This window comes from Mixophyes fleayi, chromosome 9 (assembly GCF_038048845.1).
Source record: "Mixophyes fleayi isolate aMixFle1 chromosome 9, aMixFle1.hap1, whole genome shotgun sequence".
NCBI classification, from domain to species: Eukaryota; Metazoa; Chordata; class Amphibia; order Anura; family Limnodynastidae; genus Mixophyes; species Mixophyes fleayi.
In genome coordinates, this window is record NC_134410.1 from 133,071,641 (window position 1) to 133,096,031 (window position 24,391).

Below are 24,391 nucleotides of genomic sequence, written 5' to 3' on the forward strand. Positions count from 1 at the left end.
CCCTATGTCTGCCCAAACCACCCCCTATGTCTGCACAAACCACCCCCTATGTCTGGACAAACCCCCCCCTATGTCTGGACAAACCACCCCCTATGTCTGGACAAACCACCCCCTATGTCTGCCCAAACCACCCCCTATGTCTGGACAAACCACCCCCTATGTCTGGACAAACCACCCCCTATGTCTGGACAAACCACCCCCTATGTCTGGACAAACCACCCCCTATGTCTGCACAAACCACCTCCTATGTCTGCACAAACCACCCCCTATGTCTGGACAAACCACCCCCTATGTCTGCACAAACCACCCCCTATGTCTGCACAAACCACCCCCTATGTCTGGACAAACCACCCCCTATGTCTGCACAAACCACCCCCTATGTCTGCACAAACCACCCCCTATGTCTGCCCAAACCACCCCCTATGTCTGGACAAACCACCTCCTATGTCTGCACAAACCACCCCCTATGTCTGGACAAACCACCCCCTATGTCTGCACAAACCACCCCCTATGTCTGCACAAACCACCCCCTATGTCTGCACAAACCACCCCCTATGTCTGCACAAACCACCCCCTATGTCTGCACAAACCACCCCCTATGTCTGGACAAACCACCTCCTATGTATGGACAAACCACCCCCTATGTCTGGACAAACCACCTCCTATGTATGGACAAACCACCCCCTATGTCTGCACAAACCACCCCCTATGTCTGCACAAACCACCCCCTATGTCTGGACAAACCACCCCCTATGTCTGCACAAACCACCCCCTATGTCTGCACAAACCACCCCCTATGTCTGGACAAACCACCCCCTATGTCTGCACAAACCACCCCCTATGTCTGGACAAACCACCCCCTATGTCTGGACAAACCACCTCCTATGTATGGACAAACCACTTCCATTTTGGGCAAGGCCGCTGTCACTGAAAAGCGGTACTGTTGGCAATAGCAAGGTTAATTTACGGACAAGGTTTACAGGTGCAGTAACCATAGCAACCAGTCGCATTGCTGCTGCCCTTTTATTTACTGACAATGTGCAACCAATCAGACATTTGCTTTCACTGTCTAACTGTAACAAGATCTACGAAAGAGGATTGCGGATTGGTCGATACTGCACACTGTCAAGCTGTAACCAGAAGTGTGTTTACTCACCGGGCCGCCATCAGGGTTTCTGACATAGCCGTAGGCAATGGTTTTATCAATCGCAAATCCAAAGTCTGCCCTCCGGATATGTCCCACGGGCTCCCCATTCCTCCATATGGCTTCCAGGCCAAATAACGGCACCTTCCTGTGGGAGCAGAAGAATCATCGCTATATAAACGTGTCAATTAATACAGATCCCACGACATTCTCATAAGTCCATAACACAAACTGCAGCGTGTTTAATTACCTTTATATAGTGGAAGGAGCAGGGTCCGCCAGCAGCGCAGAGCATATCAGGAGATGAGGGATGTGTTAGTGAGGACAGTGCTACATGTGAGAGGGGCAGTGGCATGATGTGAGGAGGGGAATGGGGGCAGCAGGAAGCCACAGACTGAGAGTTATATAGTGGGAGGAGCAGGGTCCGCCAGCAGCGCAGAGCATATCAGGAGATGAGTGATGTGTTAGTGAGGACAGGGCTGCATGTGACAGGGGCAGTGACATGATGTGAGGAGGGGAATGGAGGCAGCAGGAAGCCACAGACTGAGAGTTATATAGTGGAAGGAGCAAGGTCCCCCAGCAGCACAGAGTATATCAGGAGATGAGTGATGTGTTAGTGAGGAGAGGGCTGCATGTGACAGGGGCAGTGGCATGATGTGAGGAGGGGAATGGGGGCAGCAGGAAGCCACAGACTGAGAGTTATATAGTGGGAGGAGCAGGGTCCGCCAGCAGCGCAGAGCATATCAGGAGATGAGTGATCTGTTAGTGAGGACAGTGCTACATGTGAGAGGGGCAGTGACATGATGTGAGGAGGAGAATGGAGGCAGCAGGAAGCCACAGACTGAGAGTTATATAGTGGAAGGAGCAGGGTCCCCCAGCAGCACAGAGTATATCAGGAGATGAGTGATGTGTTAGTGAGGACAGGGCTGCATGTGACAGGGCAGTGACATGATGTGAGGAGGGGAATGGAGGCAGCAGGAAGCCACAGACTGAGAGTTATATAGTGGAAGGAGCAGGGTCCGCCAGCAGCGCAGAGCATATCAGGAGATGAGTGATGTGTTAGTGAGGACAGTGCTACATGTGAGAGGGGCAGTGACATGATGTGAGGAGGGGAATGGAGGCAGCAGGAAGCCACAGACTGAGAGTTATATAGTGGAAGGAGCAGGGTCCTCCAGCAGCACAGAGTATATCAGGAGATGAGTAATGTATAGTGAGGAGAGGGCTGCATGTGACAGGGGCAGTAACATGATGTGAGGAGGGGAATGGAGGCAGCAGGAAGCCATAGACTGAGAGTTATATAGTGGAAGGAGCAGGGTCCCCAGCAGCACAGAGCAGAGATTTGAGGCTCCTGATGCAGGAAATGTTATACATCCCACTTATATCAGAAGCCTGAGCTGTACACTTTCTGCACAATATAAAATACTTACTCATTAATAGTAAATCCCACCAGGCGCTTGTGGACTCCTTCAGACTTCTGCTTCTCCAGTGCTGCCCGTCCTAGGAATGGGGTGTTGGATTTCAGCTTGCAAGTAAAGCCCAGCCCAGCCTCCAGAGGGGTGTCGTCCGGGCGCAGGTCTGCATGCCAGTGCCTGTAGCCTAGGAATGGACATTAACAGACATCAAAGCCAGAGTATCGTTGAGCTAAACTGTATCAGTTATTGGGTCTATGGAGATCTATAGATCCCGCATCTAAGCTAATGGTAGGCACACAATATACGTATGTACGTACACCCTGCTCTGCTTACTGCTGGGGAAACCAGTGAATGCAGCTTGGATACCGGCTGGCAATACAAAGATAAAGTATTTGATGGTTGACGCGCTGTGACTGCACCATGACACTTCTGTGTCTACTAACACAGCGTCTACCATCCAGATCAAGCGCTATTTATCATCACTTATCATTGTTTATTTATAGATTGGCAGAGATTACAGAAACCTGGGGTGGCAGGAGTAGGGAGGCATAGATTACAGAACCTCGGGGGGGGGGACAGGACTAGGGAGGCAGAGGTTACAGAACCTCACGGGTGGCAGGCCTAGGGCTGCAGAGATTACAAAACTTCAGGGGTGACAGGACTAAGGCGGCAGAGTTTACAGAACCTTGGGAGCGGCAGGACTAGGGCGGCAAAGATTACAGAACCTCGGCGGTGGCAGGACTAGGGTGGCAGAGGTTACAGAACCTCAGCTGTGGCAGGACTAGGGTGGCAGAGGTTACAGAACTTCGGGGGTGGCAGGCCTAGGGCGGCAGAGATTACATAACTTCGGGGGTGACAGGACTAGGGTGGCAGAGGTTACAGAACCTCGGGGTGGCAGGACTAGGGTGGCAGAGGTTACAGAACTTCGGGGGTGGCAGGCCTAGGGCGGCAGAGATTACATAACTTCAGGGGTGACAGGACTAAGGCGGCAGAGTTTACAGAACCTTGGGAGCGGCAGGACTAGGGTGGCAGAGGTTACAGAACTTCGGGGGTGGCAGGACTAGGGTGGCAGAGGTTACAGAACTTCGGGGGTGGCAGGCCTAGGGCGGCAGAGATTACAGAACCTCGGGAGTGGCAGGACTAGGGTGGCAGAGGTTACAGAACTTCGGGGGTGGCAGGACTAGGGTGGCAGAGGTTACAGTACTTCGGGGGTGGCAGGACTAGGGTGGCAGAGGTTACAGAACTTCGGGGGTGGCAGGCCTAGGGCGGCAGAGATTACAGAACCTCGGGAGTGGCAGGACTAGGGTGGCAGAGGTTACAGAACCTTGGGAGCGGCAGGACTAGGGTGGCAGAGGTTACAGAACTTCGGGGGTGGCAGGACTAGAGTGGCAGAGGTTACAGAACTTCAGGGGTGATGGGACTATAGAATGATAAAGGACAAAGTCTGCTGCTTGAATATTCTCTGTGTTCAAATAGATTTTTTGGCCTCAGATTCTTGTTTAACAATTTGGTTTTGTGGTAAAAAAATTCCGATCCATAATCCATAATGAATAGTTGTCAGATTGGGATTTGGGTACGTGGAAGAAATTGGCACCATATTTTTAGGACAAAATTGTCTAATAATTTTCTAATGAAAACTCAACTCAACTCATTAATTTCTCACCGCGGTCAATCTTAGGTGCCGTAGAGTCCCCACGGTTATCTGGCAGTGACTCATGGTAACAGCTATCGCACTACGGCAGAGGAGCTGCCGAGGGAATCTCATTAAGTTCACACATCTGTTAAACAGCAGCAACATTTCTCCGCTGTGATCTCACATTAAGATGTTGAAGCTTCTTTTCAAGCTTTCATTCAGGAGAACAGAGCGGATTTGTAAATATTCCTCAACTCAACATGTACAAAGAAAAAGCCAATCAGACGGAGACAATTGTTTTGCGATGAGGTCATTTATCTCTGTTTGCAGATGTCAATATCTTTTCATTTCTAATGAGACCTCAAGATTTAACGCACTTCGAGAGATGCTTAAAAAACATGAAATGTTGGTTTTCTTTTCTCATTTTCGGAGCATTTTCTTAGCTTACAATTTCTGCACGTTTCATGTGAAAGTTTAAAGCACAAAGTGCACTGAAGATGATAAAACTCCATCTGTAACTGCAGGATGAAGGTAGAACATTGTACAGAAATGCAGTTACAGCCTTGTGGCCGCTGTCACTCTCTAGGAACATGATCAGCGCTCCCAGAGGTCTCTACGTGTAGTCGCTCCAACTATGATGGCTAAATGTTACAACGGACACCAATAAGAGGAGGAAATGTAGGTTTATTAAAGCTCTAGTGGTGCTGATCTCATGCTCGGTGTCACGCTAAGGCTAAGATCACATGACAGGGCACCATCTGCTAAATATGACGGAGCACCTGTATCCTAAAGTACACCAAGAGACCAAGACAACTGCCTATTACCCCACCTGTTGTTTCTATATGCTGGGTGCACATCTAATATATATATATTATTTATAAATATATGCACAGTACTACGTCATCATTGTAGCAGTTTTCAGTAGGTTCCAGCTGATTTTGTAGGCCAGGTCCGCTAAACTAACATTTAGGTATTCAGAACTTAAAAGGAAAATTCCATTTTTAAATAATACATGTACTAAAGATAATATTGGCCCAGGTACTGTGCCTGTATTTCTAATGTCTTATTGTATATGTTCCTGTGTATCCCAATAACAGCGTTCTGGCTTTCAGCCCTAGCGGGCAGTGCGGTAGCCTCCAGTTACATCATTGCTGTGTGTAATACAATTGTGACGATAAACTACAAGTCCCAGCAACCATAGGGTCCAATAACAGCACTGACCTCTGAGCTAATAGCTGCAGAGAAGGTAACACATATTGGAGATAGACACATTTAGCAGCCTTGGGCTCTCCTCTTCTGTTACCCCGAGATCCATGTTACTCCCAGGGGGCTGAACGTGTCTGAATCTGACAGAGTATCGGAAAACACGATACATTGAATCAAAGCCGTATCCTGAAGTTAGTGGATGTCAGGATAAAACTTTCATATGACAATCAGTACGTCCCATAAGACAAGAAACCTGAGATTCTGTTCACGGACAGTACACAGTCTTCAATATTTAGTTATAACATGGTTGTACAGCACTGTGGAATCAGTGGCGCTATATAAATAAATGATGACGGTTGTTACCCTAGGGCGATGGTTACCTTTCTCGATGCTTAGGGAGTCGATGGCTCTGTACCCAGCGTTGCCAATGCCGCTCTTGGCTCCAGCTTCCATGACTGCCCGGTACACCGGCACGCAGGCATCTCTGGGCATGTGTAACTCCCAGCCCATCTCTCCTACAAACGACAGGCGGATGGCACGCACCTGGACCAAGACAGGGGACAGGGGGCATTAGCTGGTCACTATCCCCGAGCCAAGATCTCATTACTAGACACAACGTTTTCATGTTTAACGTTCCTGCACGGGTGGTCGCCTCGTCGTACCCATCTAATTGTCCATCTCTGCTGCACACAACTGACTGGAGAGGGGGCGGGGCCTATACTGATGGGGATAAGGGGATGTTTGGATACTTGGAGCCCATTGTCATTATAGCTGGCTGCAGTCAAGGGGATAGCATGGGGCCCTCCTAAGTCAGGGACCCGTGTACACCCATGGTCGGTACTCCAGTGCTCCTGACCTCACGTATTCCATACATACCGGCCAGCAGTTCTTGCCCTGCACATGCCCACCAGAGGGGGCAGTACCCCTTTGCCCCCCTTTTCACTGACAGGCTGCAGAGCGGGTACATGGGCTGCTCAGTGGTAGTTACGCTACTGTTTGCCAGGCAGGAAAAATGCCCAATAAACTTGCACAGTGCATGTTGTATATTATTATTATTATGGAGCTGGTCCAGCTGCTGGATGGACCCGTTAAACCTATGTGCACATGGCCTTACAGTGAGTTCAAATGAACAACATTATTTCACCTATGCTGCAATGACAAGTAGTGCAATATACAATTTAAAGAAATTGTAAAAAAAAAATATACAATATTTATACATTATATGGGTATCGAATTTACGGGTTCCTAGAGCCCTCTTGACTTCAAATTGTAGCCAATAATTTTCAGCAGTGTTTCACTTGGCTGTGTTTTTCAGAGATATGGATGGAGGCTCTACCCACTGGTAGGACTAGACCAACCTCCAGCCAATCAGAGCATTAGAACATTCACAGAACTAGACCAACCTGTAGCCAATCAGAGCTTTAGATCAGTCACTGGACTAGACCAACCTGCAGCCAATCAGAGCATTAGAAGTCACAGGACTAGAGCAACCTGCAGCCAATCAGAGCTTTAGAACAGGGGTGTCCAACCTTTTAGCTGCCCTGAGCCACATTGGAAGACGACGAGTTGGTTTGGGCCGCACATAAAATACACTAACACTAACGATAGCTGATCATGGAAAAAACCATAGAAAACATAGTTAACATATTAAACTTACTTGGAAATGAAGTTAGTAAGAGTTAGGAAACCTGTTGCAGAATCATGATTAAAGCAGTAGTCCCATTACTAGCTGCAATTTAACTTGCCTGCATCTGCCCCTTAGTGGGGTTCAGGGAATTAAATGCCCAAAACTTTTTTTCCCTCTCTTTCTGCACCCATGAATCATTTTTTTTATTGACCAGTTTGAAATGGTCACCGATATAGGAGCATCAGGAGGACTAATAGAAATCTACAGAGATTTAAAGATAGGGTGGCGGGAAAAATGGCTCATGGAGCAGCCTCCGATGAGGGTAACAGTGGGTGATAATTTCACCCTACTCAGCACTGCACATTTAAAATGGTTTAAAATATTAAAAATACAATAATCTCTTAATGTTTATATTAGATACATACAGAGAACACAGCGGGTTCATAACTGCATGGTGCAGAGAGTCCAAATTCAGAGTAACAACAATAAGATACTGGATAATCTTTCACTGCTGCTGATAGTTCGCACGGGTGACTCCTCTGTGCTGCGCTACGCAATGGATGTCGGGTGTGATGGCGTCACCCCCGACATTCACTGCGACCACCGCACGGAGGAGGAGGAGACCAGGGAGGGAGCCGGAGCGCCAGCTGACGTGACCGCAAGGTATTTTCTTTTTTTTTTTGCAGGATATTTTTTTCATTAACAGCGCTGCCCCCTTGCCACATCCGCTGGGCCACATTTACAGGCGGGCTGGGCCGCGGGTTGGACAACCCTGCTTTAGAACATCAAGAGGATTAGACCAAAACTGATCCTTAATGGACTTCTTATAATATATGGGATAACATACCCCTTACAATGTAAAGCTAAAAATCACTAAGCCGCTTCCTCTTACCTATGTTGCTGCACTTCGTGGTATTGATGCAACATCGTTTCCGCCACCACCTGCGCTCCAGTTAAGGTTGCAGAAATCCCAGTATACGTCTACAGGAAGCTGTAATGCTACAACTTCCTGTTTCTTAGTATAGTTCACATTATCGAACTCGGGAGCTGAAGCAGCTGTGATCGGAGCGGTTCGGGGGAGGGGAAGTGATCCTACACATCAGGAAACGGTATGTGAATTATATTTACTGTATAACTGGCGAGTTATGACATCAGAACAAGCCACTTATACGGATATTATTCACTGAACCATCAGAGTGTCCATTGATGGGCATTATACTGTTTAATGTTAGAATCATTATAGTGTTATAATAATAGTATAACGGAGAAGTGGCGTAAGTGACTCATCTCTGAGATCATAAAGGTGTCACATAGAAATGAGCAGAACAGGTCACTGCGCAGAGGTGCGAGGTTCTCTGGATACAGAGTTCCCGGTCCATTGTGTTACGTACTGCTTAGATAGTCACATTACTTGGAACGCAGTCTGTCAGCGGAGAGGAGGTGATGACAGTTTGCAGATTCGTAATTCCCAGGGCCTGATCAACCACTAGGCTGACCAGGCTGCAGCCTGGGGCGCTGGGTCCCGGCACTGTGGATATTTTTATTTTTTTTGAAAAAAAAAAAAAATTTTTTTTTTTTTTTTTTTTCTTCATTCATTTTTTTTTGGGGGGTCGGGGAGAGGGGGAGGGTCGCCGCTGGGGATCGCCGCGTGGGGGGGGGGTGCCGCGGGGGGGTGGAGGGCTCGACGATCAAAAGCATTGGTGGTCAGTGGTTAGCAACACACAGCCAATCGCCAGGCTGCCTGTTGCTGTGCAGCAGACAGGAAGCAGGACGTCTTCACTTCCTATCTGCTGATCTGAGGAGAGGAGCGATGCTGGCACAACTACAGGTAAGTGAAGGGGGGAACTGCCCTGCATATCTATAGGGAGGGGGGGGGGGGGAACTGCCCTGCATATCTATAGGGAGGGGGGGGGGGGAACTGCCCTGCATATCTATAGGGAGGGGGGGGAACTGCCCTCATATCTATAGGGAGGGGGGGGGGGGACTGCCCTGCATATCTATAGGGAGGGGGGGGGGAAATGCCCTGCATATCTATAGGGAGGCGGGGGAAACTGCCCTGCATATCTATAGGGAGGCGGGGGAAACTGCCCTGCATATCTATAGAGGGGGGGGGAACTGCCCTGCATATCTATAGGGAGGGGGGGGAACTGCCCTGCATATCTATAGGGAGGGGGGGAACTGCCCTGCATATCTATAGGGAGGGGGGGAACTGCCCTGCATATCTATAGGGAGGGGGGGAACTGCCCTGCATATCTATAGGGAGGGGGGGGGAACTGCCCTGCATATCTATAGGGAGGGGGGGGGGGAACTGCCCTGCATATCTATAGGGAGGGGGGGGAACTGCCCTGCATATCTATAGGGAGGGGGGGGGGAACTGCCCTGCATATCTATAGGGAGGGGGGGGGGGAACTGCCCTGCATATCTATAGGGAGGGGGGGGGGGAACTGCCCTGCATATCTATAGGGAGGGGGGGGGAACTGCCCTGCATATCTATAGGGAGGGGGGGGGGAACTGCCCTGCATATCTATAGGGAGGGGGGGGGGGGGAACTGCCCTGCATATCTATAGGGAGGGGGGGGGGGACTGCCCTGCATATCTATAGGGAGGGGGGGGGGAACTGCCCTGCATATCTATAGGGAGGGGGGGGGGAACTGCCCTGCATATCTATAAGGAGGGGGGGGAACTGCCCTGCATATCTATAGTGAGGGGGAGAACTGCCCTGCATATCTATAGGAAGGGGGGGGGGACTACCCTGCATATCTATAGGGAGGGGGAACTGCCCTGCATATCTATAGGAAGGGGGGGAACTACCCTGCATATCTATAGGGAGGGGGGGGGGGGGACTACCATGAATATATATAGGGAGGGAGAGGGGGGACTGTCATGCATATGTATAGGGAGGGAGAGGGGGACTGTCATACAAATCTATAGGGTGGGAGGGGGGGGGCTGCCATGAAAATCTATAGGGAGGTAGAGAGGTTGATATGTATGAAGGAGGGCAGAGGAGGGGGGCTGATATATGTGACTGGGGGAGTTTTGATGTGAGGGGGGGGATAGCTAGCTAGCAGAGTGGAGGTAAGGAAAATAGCTGCAAGGGGGATGGATGCAGGGTGGGAGGTAAAGAAAATGGCTGCAGCAGGGGTTAAGGAAAATGGCTGTGCGGGGGGGGTTGTGGTTAAGGAAAATGGCTGCAGGGGGTATTTAAAAAATAGAGCAGCTTTGGGGGGCAGAATATCATGATTGTGTGGTGGTCACATGGGTGGTCTCAGCAATCACTAGAATACTAAATATTAGTGAGATGGGGCTGGTAGAGGTTTGTATTTGATTGACAACAAATATTCAGATATTGCTTATATATGCCTGTCCAATGGGGTACTTTTAGCTGGCCATAATGGAGTGTTTTGTTTTAACTAAAGGGCCTAATCATTCAGGGTTTGCATTATAATACATTTTTGCATTTTCAAAAAAGGACGCCAACTTTCCAGAAGCCAGCGAGAGGATAACAAAGTTGCAAGAGAGAAGAGCAAGGACAGGTAAGAGACAATGGCACAATCTGTCTAAATTTGAATGCTGGAGAATACACCTGAACATTCATATTCAGGAGTGTTCCTATACACCTATATATTCGGAGGAGGGGGGGGGCGCTGCGGCCGTATTAGCCTAGGGCGGCCAGAACCCTTAATCAGGCCCTGGTAATTCCCAATGCAAAATACCCAAATGTGGAGATGATTCTATGTTACAATCCTTCCAATGTATTTGTTCACCTCTACGTACTCAACAAACAAAACACGCCCAGCTTCACGTCAGAACCCGGATGAGGGAAATCATTAGGAAATAGATGAAGAATCCGACAGAAGAGTTAATCAGAATTAAGGACGCTGTCTGTATTCTCTGCTTCATCTCAATCACTCCTAGAAGTGGTTTTACCAAAGGGGCAGCCTGGAGCGATCGTGCATTTAACCTATTTAATGTAGCTGGGTGCACGCATGTAACATGTGTTACCTGCCCGTGTACTGTATGTGTGTACAGAAGGGATGGTGATTATTACCACCTTGCACTTCTTAGTACTTTATTTGGATATTCTGCATGTTGCAGACGCCGTACATGGCACCCTAAAGGCTGATTCCATCTTCATAGCAGAGTTACCTTTTCCTTCCTCGCCTTTACCTGAATAATGAAGATTATTAGTCTATGGGGCATATTCAATTGTCCGGATTCCCCACCACGTTAAAACTACTACTGTTATTACGGTAATAGTTAGCTGGCTTTCAGCTCGTGGCTCAGAGAGCTGCAAGCTGAAGTCCAGTGAGAAAACTACCGTAATAACGGTTTTTCTGCGCACTATTACCGTAATAACGGTAAAATAGTGCGCAGAGCGCGAGATTTTCGTCGTTTACGCCGACAATTGAATAAGTCAATTATTAAGTCAAACAGAGTTGTCAGATCATCCATCGAAATACTGAAATACACAAATCTTGCAGCTCATTGACCGTCTCCTGTGTGTGTAGGCGACGGATTTAACGGTTTCACACAAGTTTCAGGATATTTTCTTAAATATTTTCGTCAAGGATATTTTTTTCACTGTTTTTTAAAGAAAATAACGGTGAAAAAATCAATATAAAGTTTCAGTCTGTTGTGTCCCCATAAATAGATCGCAATGTGCAGCCAATCAAATGCTGAATAATTCTTCCAGTACAGGTAGGAAAATGAAATCAAGCTTCTGATTGGCCGGTAGATGCAATGACGCCTTTTCTACGCAGTTACTTGTAGAAGATTTTGCTGCAATGTGTTTTATTTCTCACATGGCGGAAACGCATAAAACACAAATGGAAACTGCACAGGTGAGAACAAGTCTGTATTATAATATTTACTGTATGTTATGGCTAACGTCAGGAGCTTGGCTAATGTTGACAATGACATGCAAACATAGGGGTTATATTATAATAGATGGCGCTCAGGATGCTCTCCCCTCCCTGACTCATTATAGCTGCAGCTCAGAGCTTATTATAGACAGACCTCTCATCACAGCCATTGGACTATGAAGCAGTGACAGCTCTTAGGGAGCTTTATCTCAGGGGGAATAATGAGACAGACACCACCTGAGACTGACGGAGCCGCACCGTATGACATCGCTCCCGGCATTGGCTGTCTACTTCTCCTTCACACTAAATCCTGCACTTATTCAGTAAACATACAAAGTTGCCTTCGTTCCTATGCAAAGAGCCCCCAATCCCCCCCCCCCCGCCCCCCCGTCATAGGTTGTCTTTTGGACACTATCAGTGAATTCTAAGTATTGGGGTAACTTGTCATTCAGCCAGACATCAACTGGATGGGCAGTATTCTGGGGAGGTAATGAGGTTAAAGGAGGCTCCCACCTCCCTCAGATATAAATCATACTTACCAACTCTCTGGGAGCTCTCCTGGGAGAATCCCGAAATCCGGGTAGGTCTCCCGGGAGAGCTGACAATTTTCCCCACATCTGCCCACTTACTAGTGAAATGGGCAGGTTTCAAGCCCCCATGATGCGATTCTCCGGGAAACGCATTATTTTTGGCCCACCCCACCCCCGTGCAGTTGCATCATTAGATCACAGGGGTTGGGGCCAAAATAGCGCAATTCGCAGAGCCCCGCCCCCTCACCTCCACACCAGACTCCCGGAGTCCAATCTTCAATGGTTGACAAGTATGATATAAATCAAGCTAAAACACACACACACACACACACACACACACACACACACACATTATATATATTTATATATGGTACTTCTGGTGTCAGACCATGTCTGTTTACTTGATTATTGCTGCCATATTACTAGGAAAGTCTGTTCCACAACCCAAGGCACTAACTTCAATCAGTAAACTGCTCCGTAAGGAGAGGATTTCCCAGTGAACTGAAAGGCTAATTGTTCAGCCCACAAAATGGCCACTTCCACTGTGAATCAATGATGTCACTGGTCCCTAGTGACTGGTAGGAACAGGCTGGGCTGGGGAGCAGGGGGGCATCTGCCTCCCTGGCTGGTCCCAAAGTGGGCTACCTTGGACTGCGTCACCTGCAATATTTTTCTTTTAAAATATTCCTAATAGACTACTGATTAAAGTATTGCCCCCTACCCAGGCTAAAATTTGCCACACCTCCCCTAGTGACTGGATAGGCTGCATTCTCAGTGATGTCACTGGTTCCTAGTGACTGGATAGGCTGCACTCTCAGTGATCTCACTGGTTCCTAGTGACTGGATAGGCTGCACTCTCAGTGATGTCACTGGTCCCTAGTGACTGGATAGGCTGCACTCTCAGTGATGTCACTGGTCCCTAGTGACTGGATAGGCTGCACTCTCAGTGATGTCACTGGTCCCTAGTGACTGGATAGGCTGCACTCTCAGTGATGTCACTGGTCCCTAGTGACTGGATAGGCTGCACTCTCAGTGATGTCACTGGTTCCTAGTGACTGGATAGGCTGCACTCTCAGTGATGTCACTGGTTCCTAGTGAATGGATAGGCTGCACTCTCAGTGATGTCACTGGTTCCTAGTGACTGGATAGGCTGTACTCTCAGTGATGTCACTGGTTCCTAGTGACTGGATAGGCTGCATTCTCAGTGATGTCACTGGTTCCTAGTGACTGGATAGGCTGCCCATTGTTTTGGGAATAGAGGTCCCCTGCTCTCGCTGGAATGATCACTGGCTCGTGCTTAGAGCCTCCTGGTGACACCTATGACCTCGACCCCTTATAGTTTCTGAAGCTCTGCTGCCTGCCCTGACCTTGGCTTGTTCTGTGCTGTAGCGTCAGCTGTTGCCTAGTGAGGCTAGTCTGGGAATCGTGACTGGTGGCAAAATCGGTTATTCCCTTTGTGGGGTCTCTGGTGAAAACTGGGGTTGCCATTAGACATCGGACCCCAAGTTATCCCGCGAAAATTGTTAGCTCAGCAGGTTTCACATCTGTGATTATCCGTTACACTCATGAATATTGGTCATTAGAACAAAATGATGTCATCGTGTCCTACCAAATTTAACAGGCTCTCTGGGGACACAAAATGGCTGCCAGCTCTGTGTCGGGTAAATATTAAAACAATAAAATAGAGTTTCTAAGCATTTTGAAACCACTGTTAAGAGGTAGGCTGTAATTCCTGCTACTGAGAACAGCAAGCACTAAGTTTGAGGTTTGTGAAGTTGTTTTAATATTGATTCCTTTGTGGTTTGTGCTCGTGTGCTGATTAATTAAAGACTGGATTCTCATGACAAGCACACGATAACACATCGGACTTTAAATCAGGGAGATTTACACATAATAGATGGAAATTTTGTCATCTCCTCTGAAAGAAAGCGTTTTTCCAGAGGACTCGGTGTCTGATAAATGTGGGCATTTAGCTGCTGTAGTTGTCATATTTTGGGGAAACTAAACTCCCCGGTCGCCTAATATCAATAAAATCAGTGAAGGGTTGAAATTGGAAATGAAGACCTGGCAGAATGATTCGGGAAACGAGCCCGAATGAAAAGGAAGATCAATGTGTTTCCATAATGTCTAGTTCATAAAGCAGATCTATTGTTATATTATAGCATTGTGTGAACGTCGCGGCCTCACGGTGACAAGACGGAGATAATAAGGGTCTGATGCTCACATCTCATCCTGGTACATATCCCTCGTTATATAGATCTATACTGAACGTCAGCTAGTAACATTGGTGCCATGGTGATTGCGCTATTTCCCTATATACGGCTATTGGATCTCTTATCTGGTAATAGTTATCCAGAAAGTAAAAAAAAAAAGTAAAAGATTAAAAAAAAAAAACATGAATACAGTTTTCCTGTACAGTAATAATAATATCACACACAACTGGGACATTATCAGCGATATTTCCTACTGAATGATGTCGAGGTAACTAATAAATGTTATTTGCTGTAGTTTACTAGATTTTAGAATGTAAAAGCCCCTTATGCAGATAACCCCATGTCCGCAGCACTCTGGTTATGTAGATCCCATACCTCGACCTGGAGATGTCACAAGAGAGCGCCCCAAAAATCCCCAGATCTTTACAGAACAAAGATACTTCAGATGTGATTACGGGGGAGGGTTTCCCCCCCATGTACGTCACAATTCATGCCTCTAAAACTATTAAAGCACAATGTGAGGATCTGTGTAATGTTGGGGAATATTACAGGATACTTTTCCAGACAGATTAAACATATATTCTAGGCTTAGTCTGTATGCCGGACTGTGGCATAGAGTGCATTTAAATTGGTAGATGGGCACAACAGTGCGTTCTACCAACTACCCTCCATTCCCAGACTCCATAGAGCTTATATAGAAATTCTGACAGTATCTGGTTATTGCACGTTCTCATCAATAATAAGATTTTTGTGCACACGTTAAATCTCTTTCTCCGATTCCATCTGGGGGACACTGCTACCATGGGGTTGTATGAGGGCGCATGGAGTTGGCACTTAAATAGTTAACAACTAAGTTTGCTGCTGACTCCTCCCCTCTGCAACCCCATAGACCTCAGTAATACTAAAGTCCCAAGAAAAGGTCTCAACAACACAACTAATTGTAAAATAGCAAAAGGGAGGGAACGCAGTGTCCCCCAGATGGAATCGGAGAAAAGAGATTTAACGCAAGTACAAAAATCTTCTATTCTCCTTCATCCACTCTGGGGAACACTGCTACCATGGGGACCTTCTAAAGTAGCCCCTAAGGGAGGGAATTCTCTGGTCTACTAGCCTGCAAACACTGTGGCCGAAACTGGCGTCCGCAGACGCAAAATTGTTGAACTGGCAAAACCTCATAAAGGTATGAACTGAGGACCTGGTCGTCGCCTTACCCAGCTGCTCTGCAGATGCTCCATGGCGAGCAGCCCAGGAAGCCCCCACCGCACAGGTAGAGAGCACCGTAAGAACCTGAGGCACAGGTAGATTTCTACACACATAAGCAAGCTTAATCATAGATCTGATCCGACGAACAATGGCCTGCTTGGTGGATGGCCAACCTCTCCTATGAACTTCGTAAAGAACAAAAAGAGAGTCAGTCCTACAACCAGCAGAAGCCCTGTCCACATAAACCCGTAAAGCCCGGACCACGTCCTGACCAACAGAGAAAGAAGGCCCAGAAGGAGCAATCCTTTCTCTAAGGCGGGTACCACTATCTCATGATTTAAATAAAAACCAGGAACCACCATAGACAAGACAGTAGGTACAGTCCTATGAACCGTCCTATTCTCATGGAACACCAGATAAAGACCCCTATGGGACAAGGCTCCAAGCTCCGACACACGTTCAGTAGATGCAATGGCCAGCAAAAACACCACCTTCCACGTCAAGAAACGCAGATCAGCCGATTCCAGGGGTTCGAATGGAGGCCGCTGAAGAACCTCAATAACGAAGTTCAAATCCCACAGGGCCATCGGAGGAACGTTGGGAGGCTGAACATAAATAACCCCTTGAAGGAAAGTACAAACATCAGGGAGGAAAGCCAACTAGCGCTGAAAGAAAATAGAAAGCGCAGAGACCTGAACCTTCAAAGAACTCAGTCTTAGTCCCATCTCTAACCCATCCTGAAGAAAGACCAGAAAACGGCTAATCTGAAAAGGGTAGGGTTATGACACTTCTTCCCTACAGTACATAGATCCTCCACACCTTGTGATAGATCTTAGCTGACACCGGCTTCTCAACCTTTATGAGGGTCTACACTACCCTGGAAGAGAACCTCCTTGACCGTCAGAGGTTGGCTTCAAAAGCCATGCCATTAAAAGCCAGCTGAGGCAAGTGCGGATGGTGTAAATGGTTCTTGACTGAAAAGATCGGGCCTGAGAGGAAAAGCCCAGCCTGACCCTTCCACCAGAAGCAAGATGTTGGCGAATGAGAGCCAACCAAGCCAATTCAGTGCCACCAAAATGATCGAAAAACTTTCCAACAGTACTCCTCTTAGGACCCGAGGAATCATCAGAATTTGGTGGAAAGTGATATCCTAAACAGAAGTCCAACCTCATGTACATTACCTCCACAGCCAGAGAAACTCTGGTTCTTGCGCAGAATCTTGGAACCTAGCGATTGTGTCTGGATGCCATCAGATCCAGATCTGGCAGGCCCATTTCCAAACTAACTCCTGAAACACCTGAGGATGCAGTTCCCATTCTCCCGGAATTATTGCATGCCTGCTGAGATAATCCACTTCCAGTTGTTCACTCCGGGAATAAACACTGCCAAAATTGCTGGAACAAATTTCTCCACTCACAAGAAGACTTGTTCCGCTACCTGCAAAGCTTCTGCACTTCTTGTTCCTCCTTGGAAATTTACATATGCCATTGCAGGGACACTGAAGGATTGGAGGTGGACTGATTTTTCTTGAAGGAGAGACTGAGCTCCCTGGAGGGCTAACAGCATGGCTCTTAGCTCGAGAACATCTATGGGCCGAAGCGCCTCCCTGTTTTTTCAAAGACCCTAGAGACGAAGCTGGAGAACAACAGCTCCCCAGCCCTTCAGACTGGCATCTGTGGTCACCAGAATCCAAGACCACAGGACAAAAGATCGTCCCATCTTTAGAAGCTCTTGAACTAGCCACCATTTCAGAGGTTGACAAGTCTACCTGGAGAGTCTGATTCATTGGGTCACCAGATGAAAAAGGGGAACACAACCAATGTCTTAGTAGATTCCACTGGAACGTGCGAGAGTGGAAACAACCGTATGGGAGGGTTTCGAACATTGATACCATCAACCTTAAAATCCCCATGCCCAAGCGCATGGAAGGAGCAGGGTGACTCAGGATTAACCGTACAGAGAGTTGTAGGGATCTGTAGAGAAGGTTCTGGAAAAAACTTCTGAAAAGTGGAGTCCACTATTAATCATAGAAACCTCATCCTCTGTGAGGGCATCAACTGGGATCTGGAATAATTGATTATCCAACCGTGTTGCTCCAGAATTCGAATAGACAGGGTCAGATGCTAATAGAGAAAAGGACCCCATAAGTCTTTGAGGAGAAAATAGTCCAAATGCAGAATAATGTTCTCTCCCAAGGCACGTAAACGTTCTGTCATTACTGCCATAATCTTTGTGAAAACTCTCTGGGCTGTGGAAAGCCAAAGGGGAAAGCCCTGAATTGATAATTGGAGCTTCTTACTGTAAAAACAAAGGACTGATCCCATACGAAACTTGTTTACTCGTAGATGTTGGTTTAGCCCCTTTAGGTTTAGAAATTATTGAAATGAACCATCCTGTTTGGGTACCAAGAACAGGTTTGAATAAAGCCCCCGGTGTTTCTGCCACTCTGGACATGATCCCCAAGTTCCAAATATCTTAGGTGTACGCCGCCCACTGGTATTTGAATAATTGTAGGTGACCCCCTACCTCCGCAGTCGCAAGGAGAGAAAGGTCCCATCATATGGATTAGTATTTTTTTTTCCATTATTATTATTATATATTTTAAATTTTTTTATTTTAAGATCTTGGGATTCGGACATCTTCTAGAGTAAGCATCTCTACCCGTTTGGAACGGTCTTCGAATTGCAAGGAGACTACCTCCATTGGCGGGCTGAGCTTAATAGCCCGTGTTCACAAGAAAGGATTTCCAAAAAGACCCATAGCACGTAGTTCGGGATTTAGGGACATTCACCAGCAGTAAAGTACCTACCCAACACAATCCTGTGTCAATAATATATATATATATATATATATATATATATATATATATATATATATATATATATATATATATATATATATATATATATATATATATATATATATATATAGATATATATACACGCACACATACATACATCTATATATATATATACACACATACATATATATATATATATATATATATATATATATATATATACACACACATACATATACATATATATATATATATATATATATATATATATATATATATATATATATATATATATATATATATATATATATCAGAATAATCCTCACAATAGATGAATCTCAACAATAAGTTGATAACTATGTGGAGGAATTAGTAAATATTCTACAGAAATCTATTTGTACAGATATGTGTATGGCAAAACTGATGTAAGGTACTCATTCCTCCAGAACCATGTCTAGGGCCGAGTACCCGCAGATAGAAAGCAACCTGTCAGACAGACACAGTATATACTGCTGATAGAGAGCAGCCTGTCAGTCACACATAGTATATACTGGTGATAGAGAGCAGCCTGTCAGTCACATACACACAGTATATACTGGTGATAGAGAGCAGCCTGTCAGTCACACACAGTATATACTGGTGATAGAGAGCAGCCTGTCAGTCACACACAGTATATACTGGTGATAGAGAGCAGCCTGTCAGTCACACACAGTATATACTGCTGATAGAGAGCAGCCTGTCAGTCACACACAGTATATACTGGTGATAGAGAGCAGCCTGTCAGTCACACACACACAGTATATACTGCTGATCAGTAGCAGCGATACCCATAGTACCCAGATAGAGAGCAGCCTGTCAGTCACACACAGTATATACTGCTGATAGAGAGCAGCCTGTCAGTCACACATAGTATATACTGGTGATAGAGAGCAGCCTGTCAGTCACACACAGTATATACTGGTGATAGAGAGCAGCCTGTCAGTCACACATAGTATATACTGGTGATAGAGAGCAGCCTGTCAGTCACATACACACAGTATATACTGGTGATAGAGAGCAGCCTGTCAGTCACACACAGTATATACTGGTGATAGAGAGCAGCCTGTCAGTCACACACAGTATATACTGGTGATAGAGAGCAGCCTGTCAGTCACACACAGTATATACTGGTGATAGAGAGCAGCCTGTCAGTCACACACAGTATATACTGCTGATAGAGAGCAGCCTGTCAGTCACACACAGTATATACTGCTGATAGAGAGCAGCCTATCAGTCACACACAGTATATACTGCTGATAGAGAGCAGCCTGTCAGTCACACACAGTATATACTGCTGATAGAGAGCAGCCTGTCAGTCACACACAGTATATACTGCTGTCCAGTCCCATGAATTGGCTCCAAGGAACAGACCAATGTGTGACGAGGGAGCAGTCCTATAGGAAAAGGACATGCTCCTCCTTAGTTTTTATATGTAATTACATAAAAAGAAACAGACAGACCATAAACAATCACAGCACAGAGATAATAGTATAATGACTTTTGTTTTGACCCCGGCTGATGCCTCAAAACAGTGTGAAAATTAATCTCTGGATAATAAAATTATGTCTGATAATCACTGACTGAAGACTCATAATATACTGTCTGCATTACCTGTATATCCTTCTATAATAAAACTAAACTGTAGGTAGATTATATATATATATATTATACAGTGTTCTCTCTATCACCACAAGGAGCCTCAGTAACCAGTTACCCCCCAGTACTTACTGCTGAGGACGGGGTCACACTGAGCAGCCCCCGGTCTCTGTACCCCACAGATATCTGACAGATCATTGTCATCAGGGATAAAACTGCACAAGATTCTTCTTCTTATCACACATTATATATATATATATTATTATTATAGAAATACAGATTAAGCGACTTTCACAGAGATAAATACAGTATAATAATGACTAGTTCTGACTCTGACTAATGCCTCAAACCAGTGATATAAATATCTGTGGTAATAATAATGTAACAGTGGAAGATGTTGTATAAAATCACCTCAGTGCAGATAGAGTCCAGTTATATAATCCCCATATGTCTGCTGTAAACACATTATATATATATATACATATACCTACCCATACACACATATATATATATATATATATACACACATATAATACCCATTATATATATATATATATATATACACACACACACATATATATATACACACACACACACACATATATATATACACACACACACACACACATTTACCTACCCATAGACACATATATATACACACATATAATACCCATAGACACATATATATATATATATACACATACACACACATTTACCTACCCATAGACATATATATATATACACATATAATACCCATACACATATATATATATATATATATATATATATATATATATATATATATATATATATATATATACACATACACACACACACACACACACACACACACATTTACCTACCCATAGACATATATATAGATCTCTGGTGACTTATATCATACAGGTGTCAGTGAAGCAGCAGATGATTCTCCACCATTATATCAGTCAGGATCCTCTGAGGTAACTGGAGATGGATTTTCCCGCCTTTGGAGTGTACCAATCAGCAGGGGGGGGGGGGGGGGGGGGGGTCTCCTTTACACTCCCAGCACTGGTGGGTTTTTTTCTTTATATATATATCTATATATCCCCTATGGGGCACTGAGGTGACACAAGGAGGAGATGTGAGGAGAAGCAGCAGTAGTAGAACTCTCTGAGGGGCCTCTGAAGTGTGAATATCTCCTGCTCCGGAGCGTACCACTGACGGGGAGAATCTCTCACTCACTCCCCGCTGTCTGATGGTTCAGACGCCCAGAGGAAGCCTCTATCAGCCCCGGCTGCCGCACTGCGCTGTGCTTCTGTATCAATGCCCATTCAGTATCCTTCCTAGGGCTCTATGAGATCCAGGTCCCCCCCCTCCGCCTCAGCAGGGGACTTGGTATCTCCCAGTATGTCCGGTCCTCGGACGTAGCGCAGCGCTCTCAGCCTGTGGCAGCGCCGGACCCGTCAGGACAGTGCAGTGATGGCCACTTAGCGCTGTCACCGCTCTTCATCAATAACCACCACACTGCGCTGTGCTTCTGTATCAATGCCCATTCAGTATCCTTCCCAGGGCTCTATGAGATCCACGTCCCCCCCTCCGCCTCAGCAGGGGACTTGGTATCTCCCAGTATGTCCGGTCCTCGGACGTAGCGCAGCGCTCTCTGCCTGTGGCAGCGCCGGACCCGTCAGGACAGTGCAGTGATGGCCACTTAGCGCTGTCACCGCTCTTTATCAATAAACACCACACTGCGCTGTGCAGTCTGTTATAAATATTCTTATTCTTTTTTTTTAAAGAAGAACAGAGCATTGCTCCATTTTGAAACCTGTGAGGAAAGAAATGTTAAATCCATCCATCCTCGCCTACACCCATACCAATAATCTAATAACAATAACACAAAGTAAACCTAAGCAGCAAGCACTGCAGAGCAGTACTAACCACAGCACAACTCCTCGGGCACTTAAACATAACTGAGGTCTGTGGGGCCGCAGAGGGGAGGAGTCAGCAGCAAACTTAGTTGTTAACTATTTAAGTGCCAACTCCATGCACCCTCATACAACCCCATGGTAGCAGTGTCCCCCAGAGTGGATGAAGGATAAATAAGGATTTCCCTTTGTTGGAGTATAAAGTGTCCTAATGTGCCAGATTTTTAACTTAATTCAACAAACTGCAAGTAGATCAACCATTGTGTATGGAGAAAGGTTGGGTCACATTTATTGGGCTTAAAGATAAAGGATATAGTCCAAAAACTCCATTTCAGACTTTTAAAATGTGTCATTCAAATGACCACTGAAAGATTCACATTTGTCATCACACTATTATCTCCCTATGGAGACACAGATTTACCTCAAAATGGAACAAACACCTAAATAAGTCACAATGGTTCAGACAGTCCCAGGCCGTACCTCTCGCTCCTCTAACAGCTGGGTCCAGGGGGTGTCAATGCCCTTCACTTTGATCCACAGTGATGGAAGGTTCATGTGGGAGGGGCCTTGACACCCACTCAGGAAGCCAAGCGCTAAACAGAGGGGGCAGAGAGAACCTCAGTGGATCCAGTGAAAGCCACATCCAAAAATCTTTGTCTATTTACCCAAAATAAATGAATTATAGTGGGAACTTGTGCATTCTTCCATGTAGGTAACAGTAACAGCACAATCCAATCTTCTACAACATTTCCAATATTCTTTATGTATAATTCACCATTGTACATTTCTGTGGGGAATAAAAGTTATAAAAGTCATGAATTTCGGGGGAATGTTATTATTACAGGAGAAAGTTTGTGTAAATTAAACTGTTCTATATCTCTGTGCATTCAAGTCAGGACGCATTTGCTGCACATCTACTGGCGGAGTTAATTGAAGTACAAAGCGCACAAATCGCTCACGGTGTGGTGGAGACGCTGCACATTGCAGATAATGGTCATGTAACCCCCTCACTTGTCTTTCAATCCTTCAGATTGTCGGGGAAACTCTATTGCACATGGGGCCTTAGCTCACAGGGCCAGGAGCTCTTTCCTCCATTATACTATTAGATCAGTCAGGCAGGGAGAGCGATGGAGGGATATAGCTGGGGAGGATCAGAGCTTCTTTGGGTAATAGAAAAGAAGCTTTTAACAAAACACAGCTGCCAGGGTCCCGGGGGCCACTGAGCAATTCCAAGCACCTGCGGACTCTGAATAGCAATCTAGAGAAACGTAGGGTGCAGGGTGGCGAAAATGTGAGGTTAACCCGTCCAATGCCGCAGAGAATACATTACTAAACCAGGGCTGAGCAAACTATCCACTCAACTTACTGAACAATGGTCACCCATTGTTATCTAACCAACCATGTGTCTACTCAAGTATAATGGAAGTCTAGTTTCATAGCGGACCAAATTACATTCTCTTCATTTCCAAATTATAATGTTTTATATGTGGAAGTCATTGAGAATTATTATTTTATATGTTTATAAAAAGGTTTAATGTACTATATTAACATTATTATATATAAATGGCTATGTATTACTAAGCTCAATAATATATATGAAAGGTTTACAGCATGTGTACTGTGCTTTGCCACGTTAGGAGGGAGGAGCTTCTCATACATCATACTGAGTCATCAGAGTAGGAATGACAGGCTTGTGGACTTGCAAAGTGCGTATTGGTGGATTCATACAGAACAGGGTCAGCGATGTCACAGCAGGTTAACCGACTGAAATGGTAGCCTTGTGACTTGCATTATTCGGACGATCTCAAAGATGTGAAGGTGGCTTTAGCCATCTGTAGTTGAAGGAGAGGCTAATACTCTATTAATTGTAGGGTCATTTAGTTCTCTACACATTTGCATATGGCTGGTAGCTGCCATATTATATATTCAGCCAAGAATGAACATAATATCTCCTTAGACTCCAATGGAACAGCGCCCCCTGCAGTCCGGTTATCACAGTGATGATCTTACCTTGAATCCAGCAGCGGATACAATCTTGTGTGTGGAGAATGGAAAGGATTCGTTACTCAGGTCCTCGCCCAGAACCTCCTGGAGAACAGAGCGGCTGGGAGAACACAGAGGGATAATGATTACTCAATGCCCATTGTTACCAAGTGTCCCCAACCCCAGAGAGTGCCCAGATTTACAGGTCTCACCCTGGGCCATTTGTGCCGCAAAGTGTCC

General features: G+C 45.9%; 2 protein-coding genes across 5 annotated transcripts in view; both read right to left on the reverse strand.

The window, feature by feature from the left end:
- LOC142101373 (protein FAM163B-like) overlaps positions 1–1,240 on the reverse strand; it is a 134,134-nt gene extending 132,894 nt beyond the window's left edge. The window contains exon 1 of the mRNA XM_075185832.1: positions 1,157–1,240. The gene's annotated coding sequence lies outside the window, so the exon portion shown is untranslated. The remainder of the gene's footprint in view (positions 1–1,156) is intronic.
- SARDH (sarcosine dehydrogenase) overlaps positions 1–24,391 on the reverse strand; it is an 81,159-nt gene that overhangs the window by 5,673 nt on the left and 51,095 nt on the right. For all 4 annotated transcript variants that reach the window (XM_075185826.1, XM_075185828.1, XM_075185827.1 and 1 more), the window contains exons 17-20: positions 24,179–24,272; positions 5,776–5,938; positions 2,572–2,740; positions 1,157–1,292 (exon numbers count right to left, since the gene is read on the reverse strand). In XM_075185826.1, the coding sequence (XP_075041927.1) occupies positions 1,157–1,292; positions 2,572–2,740; positions 5,776–5,938; positions 24,179–24,272 (562 nt within the window). The remainder of the gene's footprint in view (positions 1–1,156; positions 1,293–2,571; positions 2,741–5,775; positions 5,939–24,178; positions 24,273–24,391) is intronic.